Source organism: Mytilus galloprovincialis, chromosome 14, assembly GCF_965363235.1.
Source record: "Mytilus galloprovincialis chromosome 14, xbMytGall1.hap1.1, whole genome shotgun sequence".
Taxonomy (NCBI): Eukaryota; Metazoa; Mollusca; class Bivalvia; order Mytilida; family Mytilidae; genus Mytilus; species Mytilus galloprovincialis.
The window spans coordinates 44,412,254-44,439,984 of NC_134851.1; the positions used below are offsets into that span (position 1 = coordinate 44,412,254).

The following is a 27,731-nucleotide window of genomic DNA, read 5'->3' on the forward strand; positions in this document are numbered from 1 at the left end:
ATTACATTATCATTTATAATAAACTTAATTGTTTACCAGTGTTTGAAACGTGATTCTCTTTCAAATTTATTTTGTACTGGAAAGAAAAGAATTTTTTTACAAATTTGCATATTTTTCCATTGAACTTTTTTAGTTATAATTTTTGAAATCGAAGTAATCGCTTGCGTCGACAAATTAGGTAGCTCTTAACGTTCAACTTGGCAATATTAACATAAAGACGAAATTACCAAAATAGCGATACACAGAGTACCAGTGGTATTTCAGTCTCGGTGACATTTCATTTATAGACTAGCATGTACCATATCTGGATTAAAATAGTTATTAAAAGTACCAGGATTATAATTTAGTACGCCAGACACGCGTTTCGTCTACACAAGACTCATCAGTGACGCTCATATCAAAATATTAATTAAGCCAAACAAGTAAAAAGTTGAAGAGCATTGAGGATCCAAAATTCCAAATAGTTGTGCCAAATACGGCTAAGGTAATCAATGCCTGGGATAAGAAAATCCTTAGTTTTTCGAAAAATTCAAAGTTTTGTAAACAGGAAATTTGTAAAAATGACCACATTATTGAAATTCATGTCAACACCGAAGTGTTGACTACTGGGCTGGTGATACCCTCGGGGACGAAACGTCCACCAGCAGTGACATCGACCCAGTGGTGTAAATAGTTATCAAAAGTACCAGGATTATAATTTAGTAAAAAATGTTTTAAAAAACAATAATTGTTTATCTCGTCATATCGAAAACACTTATATTGACTGTTTTACTGCAGTTAACAAACATCGAAAGAATTTGCATTGATTAAACATATTACTGATTGTCAAGGTAAAACTAGAGTAGGTCTACTTAAACGCGTTAATGCTTCTTGTACAATCTATTGGAATAAGAATCGTTGTAAGTGTAATGTAAAGTTCGAACCTCGCGCCTTGCATCATTGTAAAAATGATACACTTTGTAATCGTATAATGCATAATTGTATATTTTTAAACGTGTCAACATTTATTTAGGGTGGAATGTATATTAGAATGATTATAATGACATATTACTCCGTTTCTTATTTCGAAACAATGGAACTTACTAGTTTCACAATTCTTTCCAGAATACCCCGTGACACAATAACAATAGTAATTGTTTTCTCCGTCTGTACAGTTACCTCCATTTTCACATGGGTTGGAGGCACACTCGTTTATATCTGGAAGTAAATATTGTAATTTGGTGGAAATAAAGATATATAATATATTAAAAATCAAAATAGTTTTTGACATACAACGAGGTTATAAATGTTGATGATGAATTAATCTTTATATACATTTATATATAAATATATACATAACAAAACTATAACACAAATCCCATACGTTTCGGCATATATTATATATATTATCCTGTAACGTAATGTTGTCATTTTAGGTGGTATCTTGTAACATTGACATAAAAGCGGGATGTTTTGCTAGCAAGAAAATCAGGTTCAAAAACCGTTTTCTTTGAAAATCATGTACCAAGATAAGAATATGTCAGTTTCATTTCAGTTGTGAATGTGTTTCCCTGGTTTTCAGTTTGTAACCCCGAATGCTTTTCATCTAATCGATTTATAAATATTGAACAGTGGCCTACTTCTATCGCTTTCATTCAATAAGTTGCGTACTCAAAATCATAAAACTATTAAGTTTACAGTATAGCTGAATGTAACATTTTTAACCAGGGCTTACATATTGATAGATGGATATAAGTCAGTTTTTAATTTTAATTTAAGAACTTATAAAAGTAACCAAATACAATTTGCTATAACGTGAAAATAATATAATAATCATATTTTCTCCCTTTCTTGTTTTGAAACAAAACAAAAACTTACTCGATTCACAATGCCTTCCAGAATACCCTGTGACACAATCACAAAGGTAACTATTGACTCCATCTGTACAGTTACCTCCATTTTCACATGGGTTGGAGGCGCACTCGTTTATATCTAGAAGTTGTCAACAAAGACATATACTTGATTAAAGTTAAAAAACTGTTATAAAATGTTATAAATAAGACCATGATTGCACTTGACTACTGCCAATAATTTCAACCTAAATGAGATGAGGACCTATTTAAAAGTAGACATTTATACATTATACGATTGCAAAAAAGTATCATTTTAACAATAGTGAGAGGTTCCAAATTCAAACTCGGGACTTGACTTTATATCTACAACCATTCATATTCAAAGACATTGAGCAAGAAACACCAACGCATCTCAGTTAAGCTACTCCAGTTTTACTTTCAAATTGACAATCCGTCAGTTGTTCAATTGATACAAGTTTTGTGAATTGGTTTCTATGCTGCAGAGAGACAATCAATTAAATCGTTTTCGATATAACGTGATATATGCGCAAAAGTACGGGTTATTTGTTGATATATTTGTCCCGCACTTGCAGTGCTTATTTATTTCCCATATTTTTCAAGAATACCTTTGGACACCAACACAAGTGTAATGATAGTCTCCATCTTTAACTACGCAGTTTTTATCAAAGCTACCAAGATTATAATTTAATACACCAGATGCGCGTTTCGTCTACATAAGACTCATCAGTGACACTTAAATAAAAAAAAAACTATAAGTCAAACAAGTACATAGATGAAGGGCATTTAGAACACAAAATTACCAAAAGTTGTGCCAAATACGGCCAGGGTAATCTTTGCCTGGGGTGAGAAAATCCTTAGTTATTCGAAAAAATCAAAGTCTTGTTAACAAGGTATATATAAAAATGAAAAAAAAAATCTCGTTTCTATTTATGTTGGTGTTTGTTGATAATATCGGATATGTTTCTTTCGTCGTAACTACAATCCCCTGCCACATGTGGAGCAGGATTAGCCTACCCTTCCGGAGCACCTAAAATATCCCCTTGTTTTTGGTGGGGTTCGTGTTGCTCAGTCTTTAGTTTCTATGTTGTTTCTTGTGTACTATTATTGGTTTCATTTTTAGCCATAGCGTTGTAGGTTTATTTTCTATTTATGATAAAATTGAGAAAGGAAATGGGGAATGTGTCAAAGCGACAACAACCCTACCATTGAGCAGACAACAGCCGAAGGCCACCAATGGGTCTTCAATGTAGCGAGAAACTCCCGTACCCGTAGGCGTCCTTCAGCTGGCCCCTTTAAATATGTATACTAGTACATTGATAATGGACGTCATAATAAACTCCGAATTATCCACAAGAAACTAAAATTAAAAATCATACAAGACTAACAAAGGCCAGAGGCTCCTGACTTGGGACAAAATTGCGGCGGGGTTAAACATGTTTATGAGATCTCAACCCTCCCCTAATACCTCTAGCCAATGTAGAAAGGTAAACGCATAACAATACGCACAGTCCGATGTCAGAAGATGAAACAAAAGAAAATAAATAAAATGACAATAATACATAAATAACAACAGATTACTAGCAGTTAACTGACATGCCAGCTCTAGACCTCAATTAAACTGATTGCAAGATTATGTCTTCATCATAATTATGAATTTCAGGCACAATTCCTCCCGTTAGGGGTTTAGTTTCAGGCTAAAGAAGAACATAACCCGTGTCATGCCAACAACTGTTTTTTTAAATAAATGTTTTTAGTTTCGATGCAGTTTGACTGTTTCTCTGTTATCTTTGGTCCCTCTCCTGCAATTCAATTGTTTTGTTGTTTTGTTGGTTTTCTTTTATAGTTGGTGTATTTCCCTCCGTTTAATTTTGTCAACAAGATTTATTTTCGTTATATTGAACTTTTGAACAGTGGCGTACTATCTTGTTTTATTTTTAATTTTGGTTTCTTGTGTACAATTTGGAGTTTAGTATGGCGTTCATTATCACTGAACTAGTATATATATTTGATTAAGGGCCAGCTGAAGGACGCCTCTGGGTGCGGGAATTTATCGCTGTATTGCAGTTCTGCTGTTGTCTGTTCAATGGCCGGGTTGTTGTCTCTTTGACACATTCCCATTTCTATTCTAAATTTTATTGGTAATATTTAAAGATTATCGTTGATCATCACACGAACTCATGTTCTCGCTTGAGCCGGTACAGCGAAAGTGATCAATGCTATTGAGTTTAGATGACTTATGATAATCGGATTATAGCTATTTGATGACGATGTTGTCAATTTCATTAGCAACGCCACATGTATCCTTAGTTTCTAGTGATAATTTTTGTATCACTCGACTGCGCTGAAAAAGGAAATTATCAGTCAGTACGATCAAAGATATTTTTTTGTAAAATACCGATAAGGAGGGATATATTATTTTGAAAACGGCTTATGTAATAATAGGTGAATATCAGTTGACAACTTTAATTTAGGAAATTTTAAATTTAACAAAACACAATTTCTTTTTCATTATCTTGAAACTATAATGATTATTATAACTGTCATCTTTCCATTAATCATGTTTATTGGTTTGAAATAATGGCACTTACTTATTTCACAGTTCTCTCCACCATACCCTGGGAGACAAACACATGTGTAATTATTGACTCCATCTGTACAGCTAACCCAATTTTGACATGGGTTGGAGGCGCACTCGTTTATATCTGAAAGTTAGTATATCATTCTAAACATAAATACATATAGATGATCTAAAACCAAAATCTAAACGCTGTTATAATTTTTATAATTAAGATCATGGTTGCACTTGGTCAATGCTATTCATTGCAATCTGTATGAAATGACGACATATTTAGCAGTTTTGGTTAATTTTTTCAAGTTGAAAATAATAAACAGAACTATACGATCAATACAGATTGCATTATGTTTACAGGGTTTAGGTAAGCAATCTATATCTACTATGAATACCAACATACGACTTTTTGAATTTAGTGTATTAGTTTAAATAATTGTTGTTGTTCGATGGCATACTGCATATATTTAGGTCTCATTTATTACTTTAGAAAAAGAGGACACCTGTATACATCAAATTGTTTAATTTGTTCCATAAAAAATAGACTAGAGTTGCAAATCTCTTCTAACTAGTAAAGTTGCTTCAAAGTTACCTTTGCTACAGTTTTTGTTAGTAAACCCAGGAAGACATAGGCATTGGAAATCATTGACCAGATCAATACAGGTTGAATTATGTTCACAGGGGTTAGTCAAGCAATCATCGATATCTACAATGAGCACCAAAGCAAGATTTATTAAACTTATTATACAAGTTAATGCAATTGTTGTACTTCAATGGCAACCTGAATATGTCAAGGTCTAATATTTTTTTCTCCATGAAAATAGGTCAGACGAATCGTTTAATTCGTTACATAAAAACAAAATATCGAATGAAATTGGAATAAAATAGCAGACATAATCGTTATTCAGCAATCGTTTACAGTACACAACGATCATATCGAAAGACATAAAGTTTGTAAAAAGTAAGAGGACAATACAAAAATGTTTTTTATTAAACAATTAAATCATCTTTATTGCACTAAATGCTGTTTAACAATTTATCTAGCTTACAGCAAACATTTTGATTGAAAGTATTAAGAGGCAATGTCAGAGAGCACCAGGCAGGACTGTTCAACTAAAAAAAATTAATTTGGTCAAACATATAATTTACCCTTTCAGTATAACATACTGACTGGGAATATATAATTTTTTTTTCAATTTTTTGTGAATTTGACATTTTTTTCAATGAAATTCAATATAAGCCCTCAAACGGCAAATTTTCATTGAAATGTATGGGGAAAAAGCCAGTTTCTAACCGTTTTCAATGATCCATCATCGGAGAAAAACAACACTTATGACTAAACTACCTATATGGAAGTATAGTACTATGTTGGTGTAAAAAATAATAAAAATAAAATTTTTGGTATCTTTTTGATTTTTTTCAAAAAATAAGGTAAAAAAATGCTAAAATAGGGAAAATTGAGAATATTAAGAAAAGCCAGTTTCTAACCGTTTTCAATTATCCATCATCGGAGAAAAACAACACTTATGACTAAACTATCTATATGGAAGTCTAGTACTAAGTTGGTGTAAAAAATAATAAAAATAAAATTTTTGGTATCTTTTTGATTTTTTTCAAAAAATAAGGTAAAAAAAATGCTAAAATAAGGAAAAATGAGAAAAGCCAGTGTCTAACCGTTTTCAATTATCCATCATCGGAGAAAAACAACACTTATGACTAAACTACCTATATGGAAGTATAGTGCTATGTTGGTGTAAAAAATAATAAAAATAAAATTTTTGGCATCTTTTAGATTTTTTTCAAAAAATAAGGTAAAAAATGCTAAAATAAGGAAAATTGAGAATATTGAGAAAAGCCAGTTTCTAACCGTTTTCAATTATATTCATCATCGGAGATAAACAACACTTATGACTAAACTACCTATATGGAAGTGGTGTAAAAAATAATAAAAATAAAATTTTTGGTATCTTTTTGATTTTTTTTTTAAAAATAAGGTAAAAAAATGCTAAAATAAGGAAATTGAGAAAATTGAGAAAAGCCAGTTTCCAACCGTTTTCAATTATTCATCACCAGAGGAAAACACCACTTATTACTAAACTACCTATATGGAAGTCTAGTACTATGTTGGTGTAAAACATACTTTTGGTATCTTTAAAAAAAAAAAAAAAAAAAAAAGGTAAAAAGTGCAAAAATAGAGAAAATTGTAAAATTTGAGAAAAGCCAGTTTCTAACCGTTTTCAATTATATATCACCAGAGGAAAACAACACTTATGACTAAACTACTGACATGGAAGTCTAGTAAATATGTGGGGTTAAAAAAATGAAAATACAATTTTTGGTATCTTTTTTACTCTTTTTCAAACAAGTCAGTAAAAAAATACAAAAAATAGAGAAAATTGTAAAATTGAGAAAATTATGTTTTGGCAAACCAAAATGGTATTACATCGATTAAGTTGCAAAATACCAAAAACTTTTGCATCTTTATTGTATCTATCATGTTTAAGTGAAAGTTTTTGATGAAAAAAAATTAAAGAAAAAAAGTTGCAGTCTTGTCGCCACTTTGTTCATTTGGTTGCCATAGCAACCATAAAATGTACACTATACATTTCCTGTCCTTTTTTATACAAATTTTCACCATGAAAGTACTTAGTTGGAAGATGCAAGAAAAATCTTTTGATATTTGGCACACGTGTGCAGCACCTCAAGACAATGTGTAGTGTTCCATGGACCATCATCCCCAAATTTATCCTAACCTTCCTTTTGGGGTATTGAACCTTCTTACTAAATTTCATAGAAATCCATTCATTAAAACTAAAGTTATTGTCCGGAAACCAATGTGTCTTCAGACAACAACGATGACGACATAATACCATTATACGATAAAAACATTGTTTGCCGTGGTATCAAAACTGATTAGATCCTCATTTCTTAACCTATATATTCTAAACTCCTAACTGGCATGACCATCATGACCATAGATCTTGTCCATTTATTTTTTTTTTTGGGGGGGGGGAGGATTTCAAAGGTCAACTTTAGTTAGAGGACGGACACCACATGAATACATTAGTACATGCACATATATACTTGATAGTGACAAAATCTACAAATAAGCATGCTCTTGGTTTTTGCAAAATCAAATATGATATGCAGAGTGGTTATTTCTTTATTGAAGGCTGTACCTTACTATAAACTTTTACATTGTATGGTCTCTTAATGGAGAGTTGTCTCATTACAATTATACTACATCTTCTGATTTTTATTTGGTTCCATAGCAGTTTCTTTGGAAATAGAAGCTTTGTTTATCTTCATCACTTGATTTGTATAAAAGTCAGAATAAGACAACAAAGAATTATTCCCATACGTCACAATGATAATGGCGTAAAGAAAATTGTGATAGTTACATGTAGCCGTGAAATTGGCAATCATATCAAATCTCCTTTTTTAATAAGTAGGATAACTTGGCCTGATTAAATGTGACATATACTTAGCTACAGTGTTAACATAACAATTAGTTTAACCTGTTGATTCAATCATTAAATTTTGATCAAGATTCAAATGCATGTACTGCACAACACAAAAAAATAACAAGGGCATACCACAATGATACTTATATAAAAGTTTAATCTTTTTTGGTGCACATATTTCTAAATAGCACAGAAATATTAACACAATTATTTTGAAAAATACAACTTTGACTTTTTTTCCTTTAACAGATTTGTTTTAATATACATTGATCCCATTTTCTGTTACTCTGTAATAATTTGTTTAATCAAGTTCAACACATATACATCTTTTTTTAATTCATATACATGATATAAACCCTTGCTTAACATAAATGACATATATAAATTTTTACCTATAAACACATGAAACATATTAAATATCTAAATAGTTTCAGAAAAAAATGAAATATTCTTTTAGATATCCAGTAATATTTTAAAAGATAAATTTCCATAAACAATAAAGTTGATAGTCTTAAAATTGTCCTCTATCAAAATTGTCATTTTCAACATTGAGGTCTCTCATTTACTGAAGAAACTGCTGAAATATTACCAAAAGTCAAACATATACATAAAAAACTTTAAAAGGTATTCAAATGTTCTGTTGGTCACTTTGATGGTCCCAAACTGGTTACAGTTTCATGTGTGTTTTTCCTTTAGCTAGGTCACCTGAAAAACATAAAGGAACAGTCAAGCTATACATTTATACATCAGTTTTTTGCTTGAAAATGGTTTAGATTAATTATATTAAATAAGATGAATTTGAATATTATATATACATGTATTCAAGTACACATATTTGAAGTTTAATATAATTTTTTAGAGGATTTCACATTCAGGACTTCATATATTATTTAAACAATGCAAATATTGTCAAATACAAACAGATTATGTCTTCAAAAAACAAATTAGTATTGATTAAATTATGTAAATTCATAAAGATTATTAACACAAGTGTATGTGCTCCTGGCTAAAATGGACTTCATATATTGTCTTAGCAACTATTTTGTTTGTTCTGTCTTGTTGTAAATATTGTACATAATTGCATGTCTTCTTTATACCTATGTATTTGGTTTATTGAGAATAAAGATATATAAGTATATACATTTGTAGTGGGAGATTAAAACCCTTCTTGCATATCTGGAGTACATGGTCTCATTAATTTTTGTCTGTGTGTTATCTGTATTTTAATTTTTTCTTAAATTAAGGTGACACTGGTCATCTAATAATGTTTAACAGTTCAATTGTTATGCCTTTTAATTCTGATTTGCATTATGTATGTACTGATGTAATGTCTGGTATATATACTGGATTTAGGATTCCACATACTTTATCTTATATGGTACTTTATCTAAATAAAGATAAACATGTAAAAAATGTACTTTAAGAGATACTGGTACTCACTTTTGAATTTTCATATTAATGCAGTAGGTTAACTTAAAAATCAAGTTGATCCATTTCTCTAATTAAAGGCTCCTCTACATGTCATTCTGTCATCTGATGTATCGTTTATCTGTTTAAAGAAATAACAGATTATAAGGTGATCAATTATTCTTTGAATTGAATTTGGAAAATTGTATTTAATATTAAATTAGTTATTTTCTTATCTTAAGAACCGGTGGAAAATATATAATGATCTGTTAGCATCTTACTACATTAAAACATAGAAAACTAATTCTATTTTTTTAAATGGACAGGTTAATGTACAAAATGATCTAAATGAACACTTTAGAGCAGAAAATTAAATTGGATTTAATTATTACTTTACAATAAAATTGAGAATGGAAATGGGGAATGTGTCAAAGAGACAACAACCCGACCAAATAAAAAACAACAGCAGAGGGTCACCAACAGGTCTTCAATGTAGCGAGAAATTCCCGCACCCGGAGGCGTCCTTCAGCTGGCCCCTAAACAAATATATACTAGTCCAGTGATAATGAACGCCATACTAATTTCCAAATTGTACACAAGAAACTAAAATTAAAATAATACAACTTTGAAGACTAATAAAGGCCAGAGGCTCCTGACTTGGGACAGGCGCAAAAATGCGGCGGGGTTAAACATGTTTGTGAGATCTCAACCCTCCCCCTATACCTCTAACCAATGTAGTAAAGTAAACGCATAACAATACGCACATTAAAATTCAGTGCAAGAGAAATCCGAGTCTGATGTCAGAAGATGTAACCAGAGAAAATAAACAAAATGACAATAATACATAAATAACAACAGACTACTAGCAGTTAACTGACATGCCAGCTCCAGACTTTAATTAAACTGACTGAAAGATTATGATTTCATCATATGAACATCAGGTACAATCTTTACAAGTTTACTTGATATATTTGAGTCAAATTAACCTTATATGCTCACCATGATCATATATGTACATTTACAAAAGAACAATGATGTATCTAAATACTAATGACAAGATCTCAAAATGAGCTATTTTTTTTTTTTTTTTTCAGTTTTAATTTTGTACTAAATGTTAAAAGTTTGAAATCCTTGTATCATGTATATCATATTATGTCTGGATTTAGTTCTAAGGACATGAACATGATGAAGGACAATAAACAACAAATTTATGAAACAAAGATATTGCCATCCCAAAAGATCCCATCTAACATTGTCTAAATAGTGGATTAAGAATCTAATTATCTTAAGATTTGATATACAAGTTTTATTTTTTTAAATAAATAGATATGCAATAACCCTTTACAATATATGTGTCTTTCGAATTCATATGTCATAAGGCCATGTAAAATATAGGTACATTGTATATGTACATGTTGTAGCAATCAAAATTACAGAAAATTTAAAAAGCAACAATTTGCTCCTGCTTTTTAACAAATTAAGCTTACTGTTTCCATGTATATCTGACATAAACATATATATGACTATCCTGATAACTGTAGGATTGTCTTTTCTTTTATAAATTGTGACTTGGATGGAGAGTTATATCATTGACACTCATACCACATCTTTTTATACATGTATCTATTCTACATGTATATATATACAAATGTATTCGTTTGTAGTTGCTTACATGTACATGATGTACATTCATTTTGGTACATGTACAAAAAAATGTACATTGTGTACATGTACATATTAATGATAAACATGATAAACATAATAAATAAGGTGACATGGTCTGTTGTGTATCTGGAGGATACATGTAGTTGTACATGTGATTTTTTAATTGGAAATCATCATGATCATACCACATCTTCTTTTTTTTGTAACTTTTGAGTCTGATAGTTGTTTTTTTTAATTCTATATTATTATCCTATTCAAATAACAAATGAATAATGTTTGAACATGATGAATAAAATTGTATAAAATTGCATTCAGCACAGATCATAAATTTGCAGATAATAATTTCACATTGTAACTAAAAATATGGGAGAAAGGGGGGATTTATTGAGATTATTAAACAGGCCCTCATGATTGTCAGTTGGGAAAAAATTGTAATTGGTAAATGAATTCTAGTTTTCAAAATAAAGCAGCATCAAACAACAATGTGTCTAGAAAATTCACACAAAAATTTGATTTTAATTCAATTTAATAAAGACATTTTGAAAAGTATGTTTATTGAAATTCATTTAATCTTCTGAATGCTTTGATCTGGGACTTTTTTTATACTAGTATAATACAAAAATGTAGTCCAAGGTTTGATTGATACCTTTTTGTATCAATTTATTCCAGAAGTAATTTCAAATTTCCATAATTAAAACTATTACCTGTTCCATCTGGTATAACTGTCACAAAGAATTATTTTATACACTATAACTATCATCTGCTTCAAAGTGATCCGCCTTTCCAGTTTTCAAGATGCCCAAAATTATGGCATTTAGATCTTTCTTTGCCTTTTGTGTCCATGATATACCATGTACTGTTTTGGGGTGGGAGGAAACTGTATAATTTCCAGCTGAATCATCAAAACTACTCACGGATGGCTTTAAATTCCTCATATTCCACATTTCCAGCAAATAATACAATAATTTCAGTCTTATAAATAATCCTCATTCCCGTACAGAATTTGTAACTGCCTTTATTAAGATCACCCGTACATGTATGCAACAATCTCTTGATGAGGGAAATAAGTTTCCCAACACCACAAAGTTATATACTTTTGTTAAATCGTTACAAAATGGTCAATTATGTATTTAAATATACAACAGAAGTTCATTTTACCACACAGCTGATTACAACCTTTATCGGTTTTTAAATTGAAGAGCATCACTTTTGGTATGTCTAAACACCAAAAAGTCAAAAACAAACTGCTGTTTCCCAACAGTTTACTGCATTAGAACATTTACATATCAACAGATACCAGAGATGTTATTATCATTTCCTACTGTATTCATGGTCATCTTTAAGAATATATATCAATCCTTATATTGTAGGCTGTTTTTGTTGAGAAATTAATACCCCCATTTCCCTATATAAGCAGTCAAATTTTGTGTAAAATCAAATTCATATTTTTATACATAATAACCCAATATGACTTTTAAAAATGTCATTTCCCAACAAAACAAGGTGCATACAATACAAAAACACATTTATCTCAAAAAGATCTGCCTGGTTTTCTCTGGCATTGCCTCTTAAATATCGTTAAGTAAGAAGGCCAATAAAGTTGTTTTCGAAATAACAACATTAACAACATTTAAATTGTTATGCATATATGACGCATGCTAGTTTATTTATTCAGTAAAGCTGCTTAAGAGTTACCTGTGCTACAGTTTTTGTCAGTTAATCCAGGAAAACACAGGCATTGAAAATCATTGACCCGATCAATACAGGTTGCATTTTGTTCACAGGGGTTAGTCAAGCAATCATCGATATCTACAATGAGCATCAAAGCAAGATTTATTAAACTTATTATACAAGTTAATGCAATTGTTGTAGTTCAATGGCAACCTGAGTGTGTCAAGGTCTAATATTTTTTTCCATGAAAATAGGATAGACGCATCGTTTAATTCGTATCATAAAAAAAAGTTTATCGTTAAATTTCTGAAATTTATTTAAATTACATAAGACTTAAATTTTAGTAATCGAAATTCAACAAGCACTGACTGAGATAATTGTTTTACAAGATATACATTTTTAGTTTAGAATTTGATTTGTTCTTTTGATATATGTGCATGGGCAGAATTGTCGACTTTTATTAAACGTGTCATTCAGACGTGTTTGAATTACATTATCATTTATAATAAACTTAATTGTTTACCAGTGTTTGAAACGTGATTCTCTTTCAAATTTATTTTGTACTGGAAAGAAAAGAATTTTTTTGCAAATTTGCATATTTTTCCAATGATCTTTTTTAGTCATAATTTTTGAAATCGAAGTAATCGCTTGCGTCGACAAATTAGGTCGCTCTTAACGTTCAACTTGGCAATATTAACATAAACACGAAATTACCAAAATAGCGATACACAGAGTATCAGTGGTATTTCAGTCTCGGTGACATTTCACTTATAGACTAGCATGTACCATATCTGGATTAAAATAGTTATTAAAAGTACCAGGATTATAATTTAGTACGCCAGACGCGCGTTTCGTCTACACAAGACTCATCAGTGACGCTAATATCAAAATACTAATTAAGCCAAACAAGTAAAAAGTTGAAGGGCATTGAGGATCCAAAATTCCAAATACAAATGTAGTTGTGCCAAATACGGCTAAGGTAATCTATGCCTTGGATAAGAAAATCCTTAGTTTTTCGAAAATACAAAGTTTTGTAAACAGGAAATTTGTAAAAATGACCACATTATTGAAATTCATGTCAACACCGAAGTGTTGACTACTGGACTGGTGATACCCTCGGGGACGAAACGTCCATCAGCAGTGGCATCGTTCCAGTGGTGTAAATAGTTAAGAATTTGCATTGATTAAACATATTAGTGATTGTCAAGGTAAAACTAGAGTAGGTCTACTTAAACGCGTTAATGCTTCTTGTACAATGTATTGGAATAAGAATCGTTGTAAATGTAATGTAAAGTTCGAACTTCGCGCCTTGCATCATTGTAAAAATGATACACTTTGTAATCGTATAATGCATAATTGTATATTTTTAAACGTGTCAACATTTAATTTAGGGTGGAATGTATATTATAATGATTATAATGACATATTACTCCGTTTCTTATTTCGAAACAATGGAACTTACTAGTTTCACAATTCTTTCCAGAATACCCCGTGACACAATAACAATAGTAATTGTTTTCTCCGTCTGTACAGTTACCTCCATTTTCACATGGGTTGGAGGCACACTCGTTTATATCTGGCAGTAAATATTGTAATTTGGTGGAAATAAAGATATATAATATATTAAAAATCAAAATAGGTTTTGACATACAACGAGGTTATAAATGTTATGAATTAGATCATGATGACAATTTGTTATTGCCATCCATACCAACTAAATAAATGTAGACCTTAAGTTGACGAAAACCAAAATCTATTTGATATAGATCGCTGTTCTAATTGTTATACTTTACATCACGACTGCATTCGGTTTAAGCCATGAAAACCAAATAAATCAATGATGACACATTTAAAAGTATTTGATGAATGTGCACATAAAGGTACATAATAACAAAAAGCTATGCGAATTATGAATTATAAATTAATCTTTATAAACATATATATATATATATATATATATATATATATAAATATATACATAATAAAACTATAACACAAATCCCATACGTTTCGGCATAATATCCTGCAACGTAATGTTGTCATTTTAGGTGGTATCTTGTAACATTGACATAAAAGTGGGATGTTTTGCTAGCAAGAAAATCAGGTTCAAAAACCGTTTTCTTTGAAAATCCTGTACCAAGATAAGAATATGTCAGTTTCATTTCAGTTGTGAATGTGTTTCCCTGGTTTTCAGTTTGTAACCCCGAATGCTTTTCATCTAATCGATTTATAAATATTGAACAGTGGCCTACTTCTATCGCTTTCATTCAATAAGTTGCGTAGTCAAAATCATAAAACTATTAAGTTTACAGTATAGCTGAATGTAACATTTTTAACCAGGGCTTACATATTGATAGATGGATATAAGTCACTTTTAAATTTTAATTTAAGAACTTATAAAAGTAACCAAATACAATATTGCTATAACGTGAAAATAATACAATAATCATATTTTTCCCCTTTCTTGTTTTGAAACAAAACAAACACTTACTCGATTCACAATGCCTCCCAGAATACCCTGTGACACAATCACAAAGGTAACTATTGACTCCATCTGTACAGTTACCTCCATTTTCACATGGGTTGGAGGCGCACTCGTTTATATCTAGACGTTGTCAACAAAGACATGTACTTGATCAAAAGTTAAAAACACTGTTATAAAATGTTATAAATAAGACCATGATTGCACTTGACTACTGCCAATAATTTCAACCTAAATGAAATGAGGACCTATTTAAAAGTAGACATTTATACATTATACGATTACAAAAAAGTATCATTTTAACAATAGTGAGACGTTCCAAATTCAAACTCGGGACTTGACTTTATATCTACAACCATTCATATTCAAAGACATTGAGCAAGAAGCACCAACGCATCTCAGTTAAGCTACTCCAGTTTTACTTTCAAATTGACAATCCGTCATTTGTTCAATTGATACAAGTTTTGTGAATTGGTTTCTATGCTGCAGAGAGACAATCAATTAAATCGTTTTCGATATAACGTGATATATGAGCAAAAGTACGGGTTATTTGTTGATATATTTGTCCTGTACTTGCAGTGCTTACTTATTTCCCATATGTTTCAAGAATACCTTTGGACACCAACACAAGTGTAATGATAGTCTCCATCTTTAACTACGCAGTATTTATCAAAGCTACCAAGATTATAATTTAATACACCAGATGCGCGTTTCGTCTACATAAGACTCATCAGTGACACTTAAATAAAAAAAAACTATACGTCAAACAAGTACATAGATGAAGGGCATTTAGAACACAAAATTACCAAAAGTTGTGCCAAATACGGCCAGGGTGATCTTTGCCTGGGATGAGAAAATCCTTAGTTATTCGATAAGATCAAAGTCTTGTTAACAAGGTATTTATAAAAATGAAAAATATAATTATCTCGTTTCTATTGATGTTGGTGTTTGTTGATAATATCGGATATGTTTCTTCCGTCGTAACTACAATCCCCTGCCACATGTGGAGCAGGATTAGCTTACCCTTCCGGAGCACCTAAAATATCCCCTTGTTTTTGATGGGGTTCGTGTTGCTCAGTCTTTAGTTTCTTTGTTGTTTCTTGTGTACTATTATTTGTTACATTTTTAGCCATGGCGTTGTAGGTTTATTTTCTATTTATAATAAAATTGAGAAAGGAAATGGGGCATGTGTCAAAGCGACAACAACCCGACCATAGAGCAGACAACAGCCGAAGGCCACCAATGGGTCTTCAATGTAGCGAGAAACTCCCGTACCCGTAGGCGACCTTCAGCTGGCCCCTTAAAAATATATATACTAGTATCAGTTAGTATTGAAAACATAACTTACTTGTTTGACAATTTATTCCTGAATACCCTTCAACACAAGCACACGTGTAATTGTTGACTCCATCATTACAGGTACCTCCATTCTGACACGGGTCTGATTTACACTCGTTTATATCTAGGCAAAATTGGGTATTTTCAAATACATCGTTCATCAAATGTCCAAGTAAATGAATCAAAATGGTGATCCTTTTTTAAGTTTGTACTAACATGTAATTTTCTGTGATACTAAGTTGTGGACCTGACCGTCAGTTAAGTCGAATAACCAAATCGATATAATCTGCTGCTCTACCAAGGTTTTGGTAATGCCTTAAAGCCAGGTCGATTAAGAAATTATCAATGATATTAAAATAGCTTGAAAATTGACTATTTCGATACACCAACGCTACCATCTTATTACATATGAAGCTGCCTCTGTCAAAGAACCGTAAGTATAAACATAGATATCATGATGCTTCTTCATCATATACAGAGTCAGTATCTACGCCAAATAAATGGCGATAACGGGAATTGACCGAATAAACTGGGTTTAATGTCCACTGATACTTTCAGTTAGATTGTGTTTATGTATATATCAAAATGTGCTCCAAAATCAAACAAACTCGAATAATCTGTATGTATTAAAACACTATTGATGAAGTTGATATCAAACTTTTTAAAAAGACACTTTTCTTATATAAAGAGCTTTAAGATACAAGTTGAAAAAAAAAATGAATACTTTAACAGTTATATGTTTGTTCTGATATCATGCGCTTGCAGAATCTCGTATGTTTGTGTCTAGGGTAATCATAAAATATTGTTTTTTCCATACATAAGACCATAACATTTCGTCTCACTGAGTTAGTATTGAAAACATAACTTACTTGTTTGACAATTTATTCCTGAATACCCTTCAACACAAGCACACGTGTAATTGTTGAATCCATCTTTACAGGTACCTCCATTCTGACACGGGTCTGATTTACACTCGTTTATATCTAGAAAAAATTGGGTATTTTCAAATACATCGTTCATCAAATGTCCAAGTAAATGAATCAAAATGGTGATCCTTTTTTAAGTTTGTACTAACATGTAATTTTCTGTGATACTAAGTTGTGGACCTGAATTTCAGTTAAGTCGAATAACCAAATCGATATAATCTGCTGCTCTACCAAGGTTTTGGTAATGCCTTAAAGCCAGGTCGATTAAGAAATTATCAATGATATTAAAATAGCTTGAAAATTGACTATTTCGATACACCAACGCTACCATCTTATTACATATGAAGCTGCCTCTGTCAAAGAACCGTAAGTATAAACATAGATATCATGATGCTTCTTCATCATATACAGAGTCAGTATCTACGCCAAATAAATGGCGATAACGGGAATTGACCGAATAAACTGGGTTTAATGTCCACTGATACTTTCAGTTAGATTGTGTTTATGTATATATCAAAATGTGCTCCAAAATCAAACAAACTCGAATAATCTGTATGTATTAAAACACTATTGATCAAGTTGATATCAAACTTTTTAAAAAGACACTTTTCTTATATAAAGAGCTTTAAGTTACAAGTTGAAAAAAAATGAATACTTTAACAGTTATATGTTTGTTCTGATATCATGCGCTTGCAGAATCTCGTATGTTTGTGTCTAGGGTAATCATAAAATTGTTTTTTTTTGTATACATCAGACAATAACATTTCGTCTCACTGAGTTAGTATCGAAAACATAACTTACTTGTTTGACATTTTATTCCTGAATACCCTTCAACACAAGCACACGTGTAATTGTTGACTCCATCTTTACAGGTACCTCCATTCTGACACGGGTCTGATTTACACTCGTTTATATCTAGGCAAAATTGGGTATTTTCAAATATATCGTTCATCAAATGTCCAAGTAAATGAATCAAAATGGTGATCCTTTTTTAAGTTTGTACTAACATGTAATTTTCTGTGATACTAAGTTGTGGACCTGAATTTCAGTTAAGTCGAATAACCAAATCGATATAATCTGCTGCTCTACCAAGGTTTTGGTAATGCCTTAAAGCCAGGTCGATTAAGAAATTATCAATGATATTAAAATAGCTTGAAAATTTACTATCTCGATACATCAAAGCTACCATCTTATTACATATGAAGCTGCCTCTGTCAAAGAACCGTAAGTATAAACATAGATATCATGATGCTTCTTCATCATATACAGAGTCAGTATCTACGCCAAATAAATGGCGATAACGGGAATTGACCGAATAAACTGGGTTTAATGTCCACTGATACTTTCAGTTAGATTGTGTTTATGTATATATCAAAATGTGCTCCAAAATCAAACAAACTCGAATAATCTGTATGTATTAAAACACTATTGATCAAGTTGATATCAAACTTTTTAAAAAGACACTTTTCTTATATAAAGAGCTTTAAGTTACAAGTTGAAAAAAAATGAATACTTTAACAGTTATATGTTTGTTCTGATATCATGCGCTTGATACAAGCTAATATCATTGATACGCTTCCTGATCGCCTAACATATTATGATGATAGATGAATATCAGTTGAGAACGTTGATTCAGGAACTCATATAAGTAACAACAAACATATAGCTATAACGTAAATATATTAGTATAATTATCCTTTCCCCGTTTCTTGTTTAAAACAATAGAACTTACTCGTTTCACAATTCTGTCCAGAATACCCTGGAACACAATCACAAGTATAATTAGTGTCTCCATTAGTACAGTTACCTCCATTTTCACATGGGTTGGAGGCACACTTGTCAATATCTGGAAAAAGTATTGCATCCGTACAAATAAAAACATACAATTGATCGAATGCATAAATCGGTGTATGCACTTAAAGAACAATGTTCATTTTGATTTTTAAATATATTGTTCAACATTAAAAAAATATTCAAATTTAAATATACAAAGTATAAATAATACTTAAAGGGACGTTAACGCAGTGTGCGTGTATTTAATTTTTTAATCACGTTTTCCAGTTTTCTAGTCACTACGTTAATACAGTCAAACTAAGAATTTATAATGCATAATCCCGTTTCTAATTTTAAATTTTAATAGAACATCATTCAACGTTTGTAAAAAAACGTTCTACCGGCCGGTTTGGAGGAACAAATTAATCTTAAACCCATTTACATTTATGACTTTTATTTTCATAATTTTCAATGGATTCTCCAAATGTAACAAATGATAATTATGTTAAATATTGGTGCAATTGTTTGAGAATTTAAGCTGCAAACTAAAAAAAAAAGATAATGCTATATATTTGTTTGCAGAATAAACAAGGCAATTTTTTTAAAAATGAAATAAAGCAGACGAAATAAAACACTATGTTTGGTACTCGAATGAGTCCGATGATGGATTTTGTTTATATATTCAATTGTTATGTTAAATGTATATTGATGCACAATCAAAATGGATTGCAGTTAACACTAAATAATGTTTCACCTGTTGTTGTTAGAATATTAGTTGTTAATGGAGTAGAAGTCGGTGTTATTGTTGTTTGAGTTAAAATCTCAGTTTTGACTTGAGTGGGAGTCTCTGATGTTGTCGAAGTAGTAGATGGTGTATAAGTGGTAGTCTTTGTTGTTGTCGAAGAAGTTGTTAGTGTATGAGTTGAAGGCCCTGTTGTTGTTGAAGTGATAGTTGATGTAGGAGTGGTATTTCTTGTTGTTGTCAAAATAGTAGATGGTGTATAAGTGGTAGTCTTTGTTGTTGTCGAAGAAGTAGGTAGTGTATAAGTAGTAGTCTTTGTTGTTGTCGAAATAGTAGGTGGTATAAAAGTGGTAGTTTCTGTTGTTGTCGAAGTGGTAGTTGATGTAGTAGTGGTATTCATTGTTGTTGTCAAAATAGTAGGTGGTGTAGGAGTAGAAGGCTTTGGTGTCATCGAAATAGTTGTTGGTGTTGTTGTCGAAGAAGAAGGCGGTGAATAAGTTGTTGTTTCTGTTGTTGTGGAAGTAGTAGGTAGTTTATAAGTGGTAGGTTCTGTTGTTGTAGAAGTAATAAGTGTTGTAAGAGTAGAAGGCTCTGTTGGTGTGAAAGTAGTTGGTGTAGTTGCTGTTGTAGGAGTGGTAGTCTCTGTTGTTGTTGAAGTAGTAACTTTTGTTGTTGGAATGGAAGTTGATATAGGAAGAGTCGATAGTGGTGTTGTTGTTATATCAGCCAATACTGTTGGAATGGTATTAGTAATGGTTTTAGTATTTAACGTATTTGTTGACGGAACACTATTTTTTGTTGTTGGAATAGTTTTAATTTTATGGGTAATAGTATATGGTGGTGTTGCAGGTGTATGAGTCATAACTGGAACAGTAGTTGGTGTTTGAGATGAACTCATTGCTAAATCATTAGCTGTTGTTGGGGAATCAGTCGTTGTGCCGTTTCCATTTATTATATTTGAAAGCCCTGTGTGTAATAAAAACAGACATATTATTAAGTAAATTCAAATACATATTTGTATGAATATGCATGTAATACATGTTGTTACAAAAACTAAAGGTAGACTAAGAATTCCGGAATCATATACACGACTAATGATGATAATAACGGATATTTCGAAACGTGATTTATTATGAATAGTCTAATATTGACAAAATCGCCTTGTTTTTATGATTGTTATCGGTTTAAGTCGTTTCAGCTTCACACGAATGTCGACACAATCCTAAAGAAAGCAATTTCTTTTACTTTTTTATGTTTGTTATCGAAATATAATGCTCGCTTGGTAATTATTTAAATCATATGTGTGATGATCGATTCTGTCAATTTTCATTGATGCATTCAAAGGATGGAGTCAAAATAACACTAAATATAGAAGATATAAAGGTATGGAATAAAACTACTTATTCGTTGTAAATATGTTATGTTCTCTTTGTTACATTTTAAATATAGATCCCTTATTCTGATTGGACGTTGCCACGTATGTGAACATCTCGAAAAAAAAAGACGAAGGCGTTCTTAACTGCAGTTATAGCTTTGCATGACACAATTGCTTAATTTATTTGATAAACAATTAAAAAAATACTTGTAAATTTGTAAACTCGTCAATACTTGAATACCGTAATGTAAATGTGTGTTCTTTGCTGCATATACGTGGTTTCCTTGAAGTGAACAACATTACTTTTTTCACTTTTTATGCATTGATATCAAGATAAACATAGTTTATATATCACAATGCAATACATCAATTTTAAAACATCAATAACATATTGGTTAGCCGCTTTGAATTATACATGCAAAACAAACTTACATATTTGGGCTACCAGAACGTATAGGACTGCAGATGCCCTAGAATACATCCCTATATACAAAAGAAAAACAAAGTTTATGATATCAAACGGATAAAGATCATGAAGATGATCATGTTGTTCTTGTAACTTTGTTTTGATATTTGATAATGATACTATTATATTTAGCTGTAGGCCACACGAATGTGATGTCTTGTTCTACGTATTATTTCACTCAAAAAATTTGGGCGAGCAAGCGATTTGAAAATAAAAATAAATTGCAAACTTTTGAGGAGAAGCTTGAAAAGTAAAGGCGAGTGATTATATTTTTTTGTTTGTAAACACAAAACCATAGGTTTTGACAATATTGATCAAAACAAGATGGTATTACAATTGATTAACCGTTTGTGCTTTGACATTTCTTTACTTATGAAGTTTTTCCCCTATTCACAAAGACGTGTAATTGCCTCTTTTAATTGCAGCATTATTATAACTTCTGGTATTTGTTAGCAAACATTTAGCGTAAAAAAAACATGGTACCATTACAATTGACTAACTTTTATTCAATTTTAGCTGTATATAATAGAAATCAAACACAATACTATTTTGTAATCTCTTACCTTCGACGGATAACATATAAAATACCAATACAAAAGTCCCCTGTATTGTTGATATATGTAGAAAGATAAGCGCAGACAATCTTAAATTATCTCATAAAACTTGAACGTATTGATTCTATTTACACCATGTATATATATTATCTTTTATTATCTATTATTATACATATTTTGAAATAGATAACCCTTTTTAAATATAAATACTTTATCTACTTATGTTTTCTCATAGAAATAGTTTAATCTGTTTATAATGATGTTGCTTGTTATCGTGGACATGTTATATCTTCGTTCTTTTATGTGAACTGCAAGTTATTTTATTTCAAATCATACCGCAGCTCGTTTTAATTTACTGTGAACACTGTTTTGATGAAGTACCTTAAGTTTCATGTATGTGCAATGTATTTCATAATTATCCTTAATATCTGTAATGCACAATATCGTCAGACAAGACGGTTTCACAGATTTGTACGAACTAGTAAACTAGAGAAGTGCAACAATCAACGCATGTTTCATATGAGGAAAAGTGGAAGATAATTGATATCCCGCAAAAGGTCATGCACATCTAATTGATTTTTGCAGCACAGAGTTATGAATAAATGATACGATCATATTTCAAGAAAGGTGATTGTTAAATTCAACTGATATTATCACTACATAAAACTTAAGATCGGCATGATAAAACAAAAAATGTTTGAGTGTCTTAAAGTATTTATGATTTCAACGTTTGAAGGATTACTGGGTTGCTTGTCAAGTTTCTTTTTTAGTTGACAGGGCAATCTTCATTTATAATCTTGTGTTTCACTGTTATTTAGATTAAACAGTTTATCTGTAAATGTCAGGATAGATTATTTTGTTGTTGGGTTTATCTGACCTGAGATTGAACTTCCTCATACTAAAATGAGCCGTTAACATTTTGCTAGCCTTCTTTGGATGCTTTCACCTGTTTATTTTGGTGTGCCTTAATTGTGTAAAAGTATGCTGAAAATGTTAGATTCATTATTTCCTGAATAATTGGGTGTTTTGTAAAGACACAAATTTCAAATAAATCAATGTTTTATATTACTGTCTTTGAATATAAATAGTTGGCATAAACCCGTCCTATGAAAGTAGCTGGTAAGTAATCAGCGACTGTCGTAGACTGCTATATGCCACCTTTTTTTTACTATTTCTGTATACACCGTAGGTTTTGTCGTTTGCATTATTTTACATTTTTTCATGTAAGTGTCATAACAAAATGTAAACATACGAAAAAAACTCTCCGACGAACCATTACAGATTTACTGCTTGATATACTAGTTGAATGTTTGATTCCAATTTCATATTATACAGCGTATTCAGCATTGTTCAGGATGATCACAAAATTGCAATAAATTGAACAGGCATATGCAGGTTCTGAAATAGGCGGGACACAGTCATTTTGAATTGCAACAGGAATCATACGAATACCCTACAAAGTTGTTGCACATTCTCAGTTGAAAGCATCTAATTTGACGTTCTAACTCTGATCAAACGTGATCTCTAATTTTGCATCCTGCACTGCCAGGAAAACATATCAGCTGAGGACCATATGTCTTAACTCAAGTCCCCCCTTTGTGGCTGATAATAACTGAGCATACTTTGTCGGATTCCACAATTGACTGTACAAATGACAAATATCTGTCTACGTTAACACTATTTCCTTTTTGGCTAGCAAACTATATTTCATGTGCATAACAACAATATTTATGCCTGTCCCACTTGCCTGTGATTCAATAGTGATTCTCTTGTTGCTCTGTACCATATTTGTTTTCTTTCATTATTTTCTACTTACTATTAAATATGGCTGGTAGTTTTATCGTTTGAATTGTTCATAGTTCGAGGCCTTTTATAAAAAAAAAAAACAATGCTGTATGGATTTTGCTCATTCCTGAAGGCCATTCGGTGACCAATACGAGGGGTTAATGCATCAACCTCTTAAGTCAAAATTTTGCAGTTTTGAATTTTTTAAAGACAAAAGTATTATATAACATTCCCGAAAATGTTTAGAGCAATTGGTCATAAAACAAATTTTTAATTGACATGTTCATCAATCTATTAAAAGTTTGATAACGAAAGTATGCCAACATGAACGACTAATCTCGTATTACTATAAGAATGAACGATTTATTCTTAAAATTAAATAGCTCGCACCAAGCGCCTCAACAAAATATCTAACTATAAGGTGTGTTGCATTCCTATTAACAAACAATGTATGAAAATGCATATGCCTCAACACTGTAACAAGTACTACCTTCATATTGCAATTGACATTTTGATTTATTTATTTCAACACCTAAAACCATTTTCCCCACAACATCAGATAATGTATTGCAGCTGTTAAAGAAATGTGAATATCAGCAGGTTATCAGGGACTTGGCATCAACTATCGGAAATCAAAAGTACTTATATTCAATAAGGGAAGTAGAATTCCTAAAGTTAATTTCTACATTGCTGAATCAGAAATAGAAATTGTAAAACAATAGAAGTATCTTGGTGTTATATTTACTGCAAATGGTAGTTTTGATAATGCGCTAAAGGACCTATACACCCGAGGCCAAAAAGCTTTTTTCAAAATAACTAATGTATTTAAAAATATGTCTTGTGATGCAGAAAATTTTTTGTATGTATTTGACCATACTGTCAAACCTGTACTTTTATATGCATCCGAGATAGTGGGGATGTTTAAACCCTCTTTAGATGATAACTTATTTGAAAAAGTTTATAAATATCTCCCATTGGAGAAACTTAATTTGTCTTTATGTAGATACATTTTATCAGTTAATAAAAAGACAAGCAAACTGGCCTTGTATGGTGAATTAGGTCGATATCCAATTTATATTGATATTGTTTCGTCTATGTTAAAATATTGGACTAGACTTGAAAATGATAAAACAGGTGATAAACTTTTATCTCATGCACTTGCAGAGAATCTACTCATGATTGAAAATAATCAAAATTGCTGGTTAAGCTCAATAAAAAATATTCTCAAGAAATTTAATATGTTCAACTCTAATGAGTCAGAATTAACTCAATTACATGTTTCTATGAAAAATGGTTATATCCAAAGGATAATAAAATCTACTAAAAGTAAGTTTGAATCTAGATGGTTTCAACAACTTCAAACCAGTGAGAAACTGAGAACATATAGAACTTTCAAAAACATTTTCAAATTTGAAAATTATCTTGTTAATATTTGTAACGAAAATGATAAATATAACATGAGTAGATATAGAACCAGCAATCATAGACTGCAAATTGAATTGGGTAGATATACAATACCAAAAACACCTGTTAATGACAGACCATGTAAGAACTGTTCCTCTTGTGAAGTAGAAGATGAAAAACACATTTTATTAGATTGCCAAAAATATTTTACTATTAGGCAAACCTATATAGACATTTGCTATAATAAGAATAGTTCAAAACTGAACACAGATAACAAATTTATTTGGCTTATGAGTAATGAACATGCCAATGTATGTAGAAATATATCTAGATTTCTAAGTTTGAGTATATTTTACAAAACTGATAGCAAAGCAACAGAAAAATTATCATCTTAGTGTTCTGTCATATATATATATATTTATTTGTTGTATGGATATGGTAACTTAATAGAGTATTTACATAAGAACAGGGTTGTCTCCCTTGATATTTATCATACCATATAATATAATATTTCCTTTTTTATGTGTGTATTAGATCTCTTTGTCAGCTATAACTCTTTCTCAATATTTATGTACATATGCATTTATATTGTTCATTTTATGCTCTTTGTGAGTTTTCTTGAATAAATAATTTGAATTTGAATTTGAATTTGAATTCAAACAAGCAAGGTCAATTAAGTGTTACTGGCATGACCTCATATTAGATAATATAAATATCAACTGAGATTAAACCAAGTAATTGTTTTGATTGATGATGGGTTTTGACCTGGAATTTTGATATTCAGCAAAAAAGCTGCAAATTAGAAAAAAAAGTTTGTATATTTTGTTTAAAATGCAATATTAAGATAGATTATTAATTTTTAGTTCAATTATACTTGAATAACTTTTAAATTTTAATTTACGTTTTTAAAATTGAAATTATAACATAACATAATTATTTACCGTACAATTTATTAAACCTAGCTATTTCTTAGAGAAAAATATTTAAAAAGATAATAAATTAAAGATGTTTGTTTCTTTGTAAATTTCATTAGTAAAAATAAGCGCATGTTTTTTGTTTTGTTTTTGCAGTCGCATCTACAATGTATATTATTTGAGACAAGAGAAAAAAGAAAAAGAAAAAAATGTATGCCTACAGATATTATTTGGTAAGTTTATACGGAAAAAGTAGTATATTGAAAAATTAATCAATTTTTTAATGAAACATACAAATTAAGTATATTTTTTTTTAAATGCAAAAAATAAATCGTAACATATGACTTTTTTTAAAAGATAAATAAGCTGCATAAGTATGTAAGAAAATATGTATCTATTTACTATTTTAAGCATTTCGAATACAAAACACTTGTATACGCTTATTTCATATATACAAAAATTATGTAACAATTAATCTAATAATACTAGATTATATATGTTTTAAGGAAAAATGTTTGAAAGAAAATATCTGCATTACATTTCGTATCTGTTGTAGATATAAAAAAAAATATGGCAGACATGTGGTCCTCAGATGATAACTTGGAGGAAACGTTGATACGGAATCAACTATTCAACAGGCTGATGTCACTGTAAACCCAGATACAGAATAAACTATCCAACAGGCTGATGTCACTGTAAACCCTGATACGGAATAAACTATCCAACAGGCTGATGTCACTGTAAACCCAGATACGGAATAAACTATCCAACAGGCTGATGTCACTGTAAACCCTGATACGGAATAAACTATCCAACAGGCTGTTGTCACTGTAAACCTTGATACGGAATCAAATATCCAACAGGCTGATGTCACTTTAAACCCTGATACGGAATCAACTATCCAACAGGCTGATGTCACTGTAGACCCTGATAAGGAATCAACTATCCAACAGGCTGATGTCACTGTAAACACTGATACGGAATAAACTATCCAACAGACAAAACACCAAATATTCTCCCAGATCCGGATGTTGAGGAAGATGAAATTGACTCCGAAAAAGAATAATGATTAAGACTGGAAACTGCATCAGTTGTCTTCCAAACAAATACAATCCTACAATCTTGGTTTATCAGTTATATTAATACAACTTAAGGGAATATTAGGAAGAAGAACAATTGCGACATTTATAACATTAACTGATATAGTGAATTATGCATTTCATTTTCCATTCAAGTCACCTTAGGAAACTCATTGATTGTTGCTGTGTTATATTTTATTGTAATCAAGTACATGGAATTATTAGTCTAATTGTCACTTATGTCGAATTAAGGAAACATAAGAA

General features: G+C 30.8%; 1 protein-coding gene and 1 long non-coding RNA gene across 2 annotated transcripts in view; both read right to left on the reverse strand.

Annotated features, from left to right (window-relative positions):
• LOC143058090 (uncharacterized) overlaps positions 1-22,414 on the reverse strand; it is a 35,248-nt gene extending 12,834 nt beyond the window's left edge. The window contains exons 1-14 of the mRNA XM_076231555.1: positions 22,295-22,414; positions 21,698-21,748; positions 19,903-20,856; positions 19,108-19,221; positions 18,177-18,290; positions 17,319-17,432; positions 16,460-16,573; positions 15,121-15,234; positions 14,092-14,205; positions 12,654-12,767; positions 5,015-5,128; positions 4,442-4,555; positions 1,858-1,971; positions 1,084-1,197 (exon numbers count right to left, since the gene is read on the reverse strand). Of these exons, the coding sequence (XP_076087670.1) occupies positions 1,084-1,197; positions 1,858-1,971; positions 4,442-4,555; positions 5,015-5,128; positions 12,654-12,767; positions 14,092-14,205; positions 15,121-15,234; positions 16,460-16,573; positions 17,319-17,432; positions 18,177-18,290; positions 19,108-19,221; positions 19,903-20,856; positions 21,698-21,748; positions 22,295-22,310 (2,275 nt within the window). The 5' untranslated portion in view covers positions 22,311-22,414. The remainder of the gene's footprint in view (positions 1-1,083; positions 1,198-1,857; positions 1,972-4,441; positions 4,556-5,014; positions 5,129-12,653; positions 12,768-14,091; positions 14,206-15,120; positions 15,235-16,459; positions 16,574-17,318; positions 17,433-18,176; positions 18,291-19,107; positions 19,222-19,902; positions 20,857-21,697; positions 21,749-22,294) is intronic.
• Positions 8,075-12,104, reverse strand: LOC143058405 (uncharacterized). Its single transcript, XR_012973046.1, has 3 exons — positions 11,663-12,104; positions 9,327-9,435; positions 8,075-8,591 (listed from the first exon to the last, which is right to left on the reverse strand). It is a non-coding gene; the product is annotated as an uncharacterized LOC143058405 (long non-coding RNA).
• Positions 22,415-27,731: the final 5,317 nt, after the last annotated feature.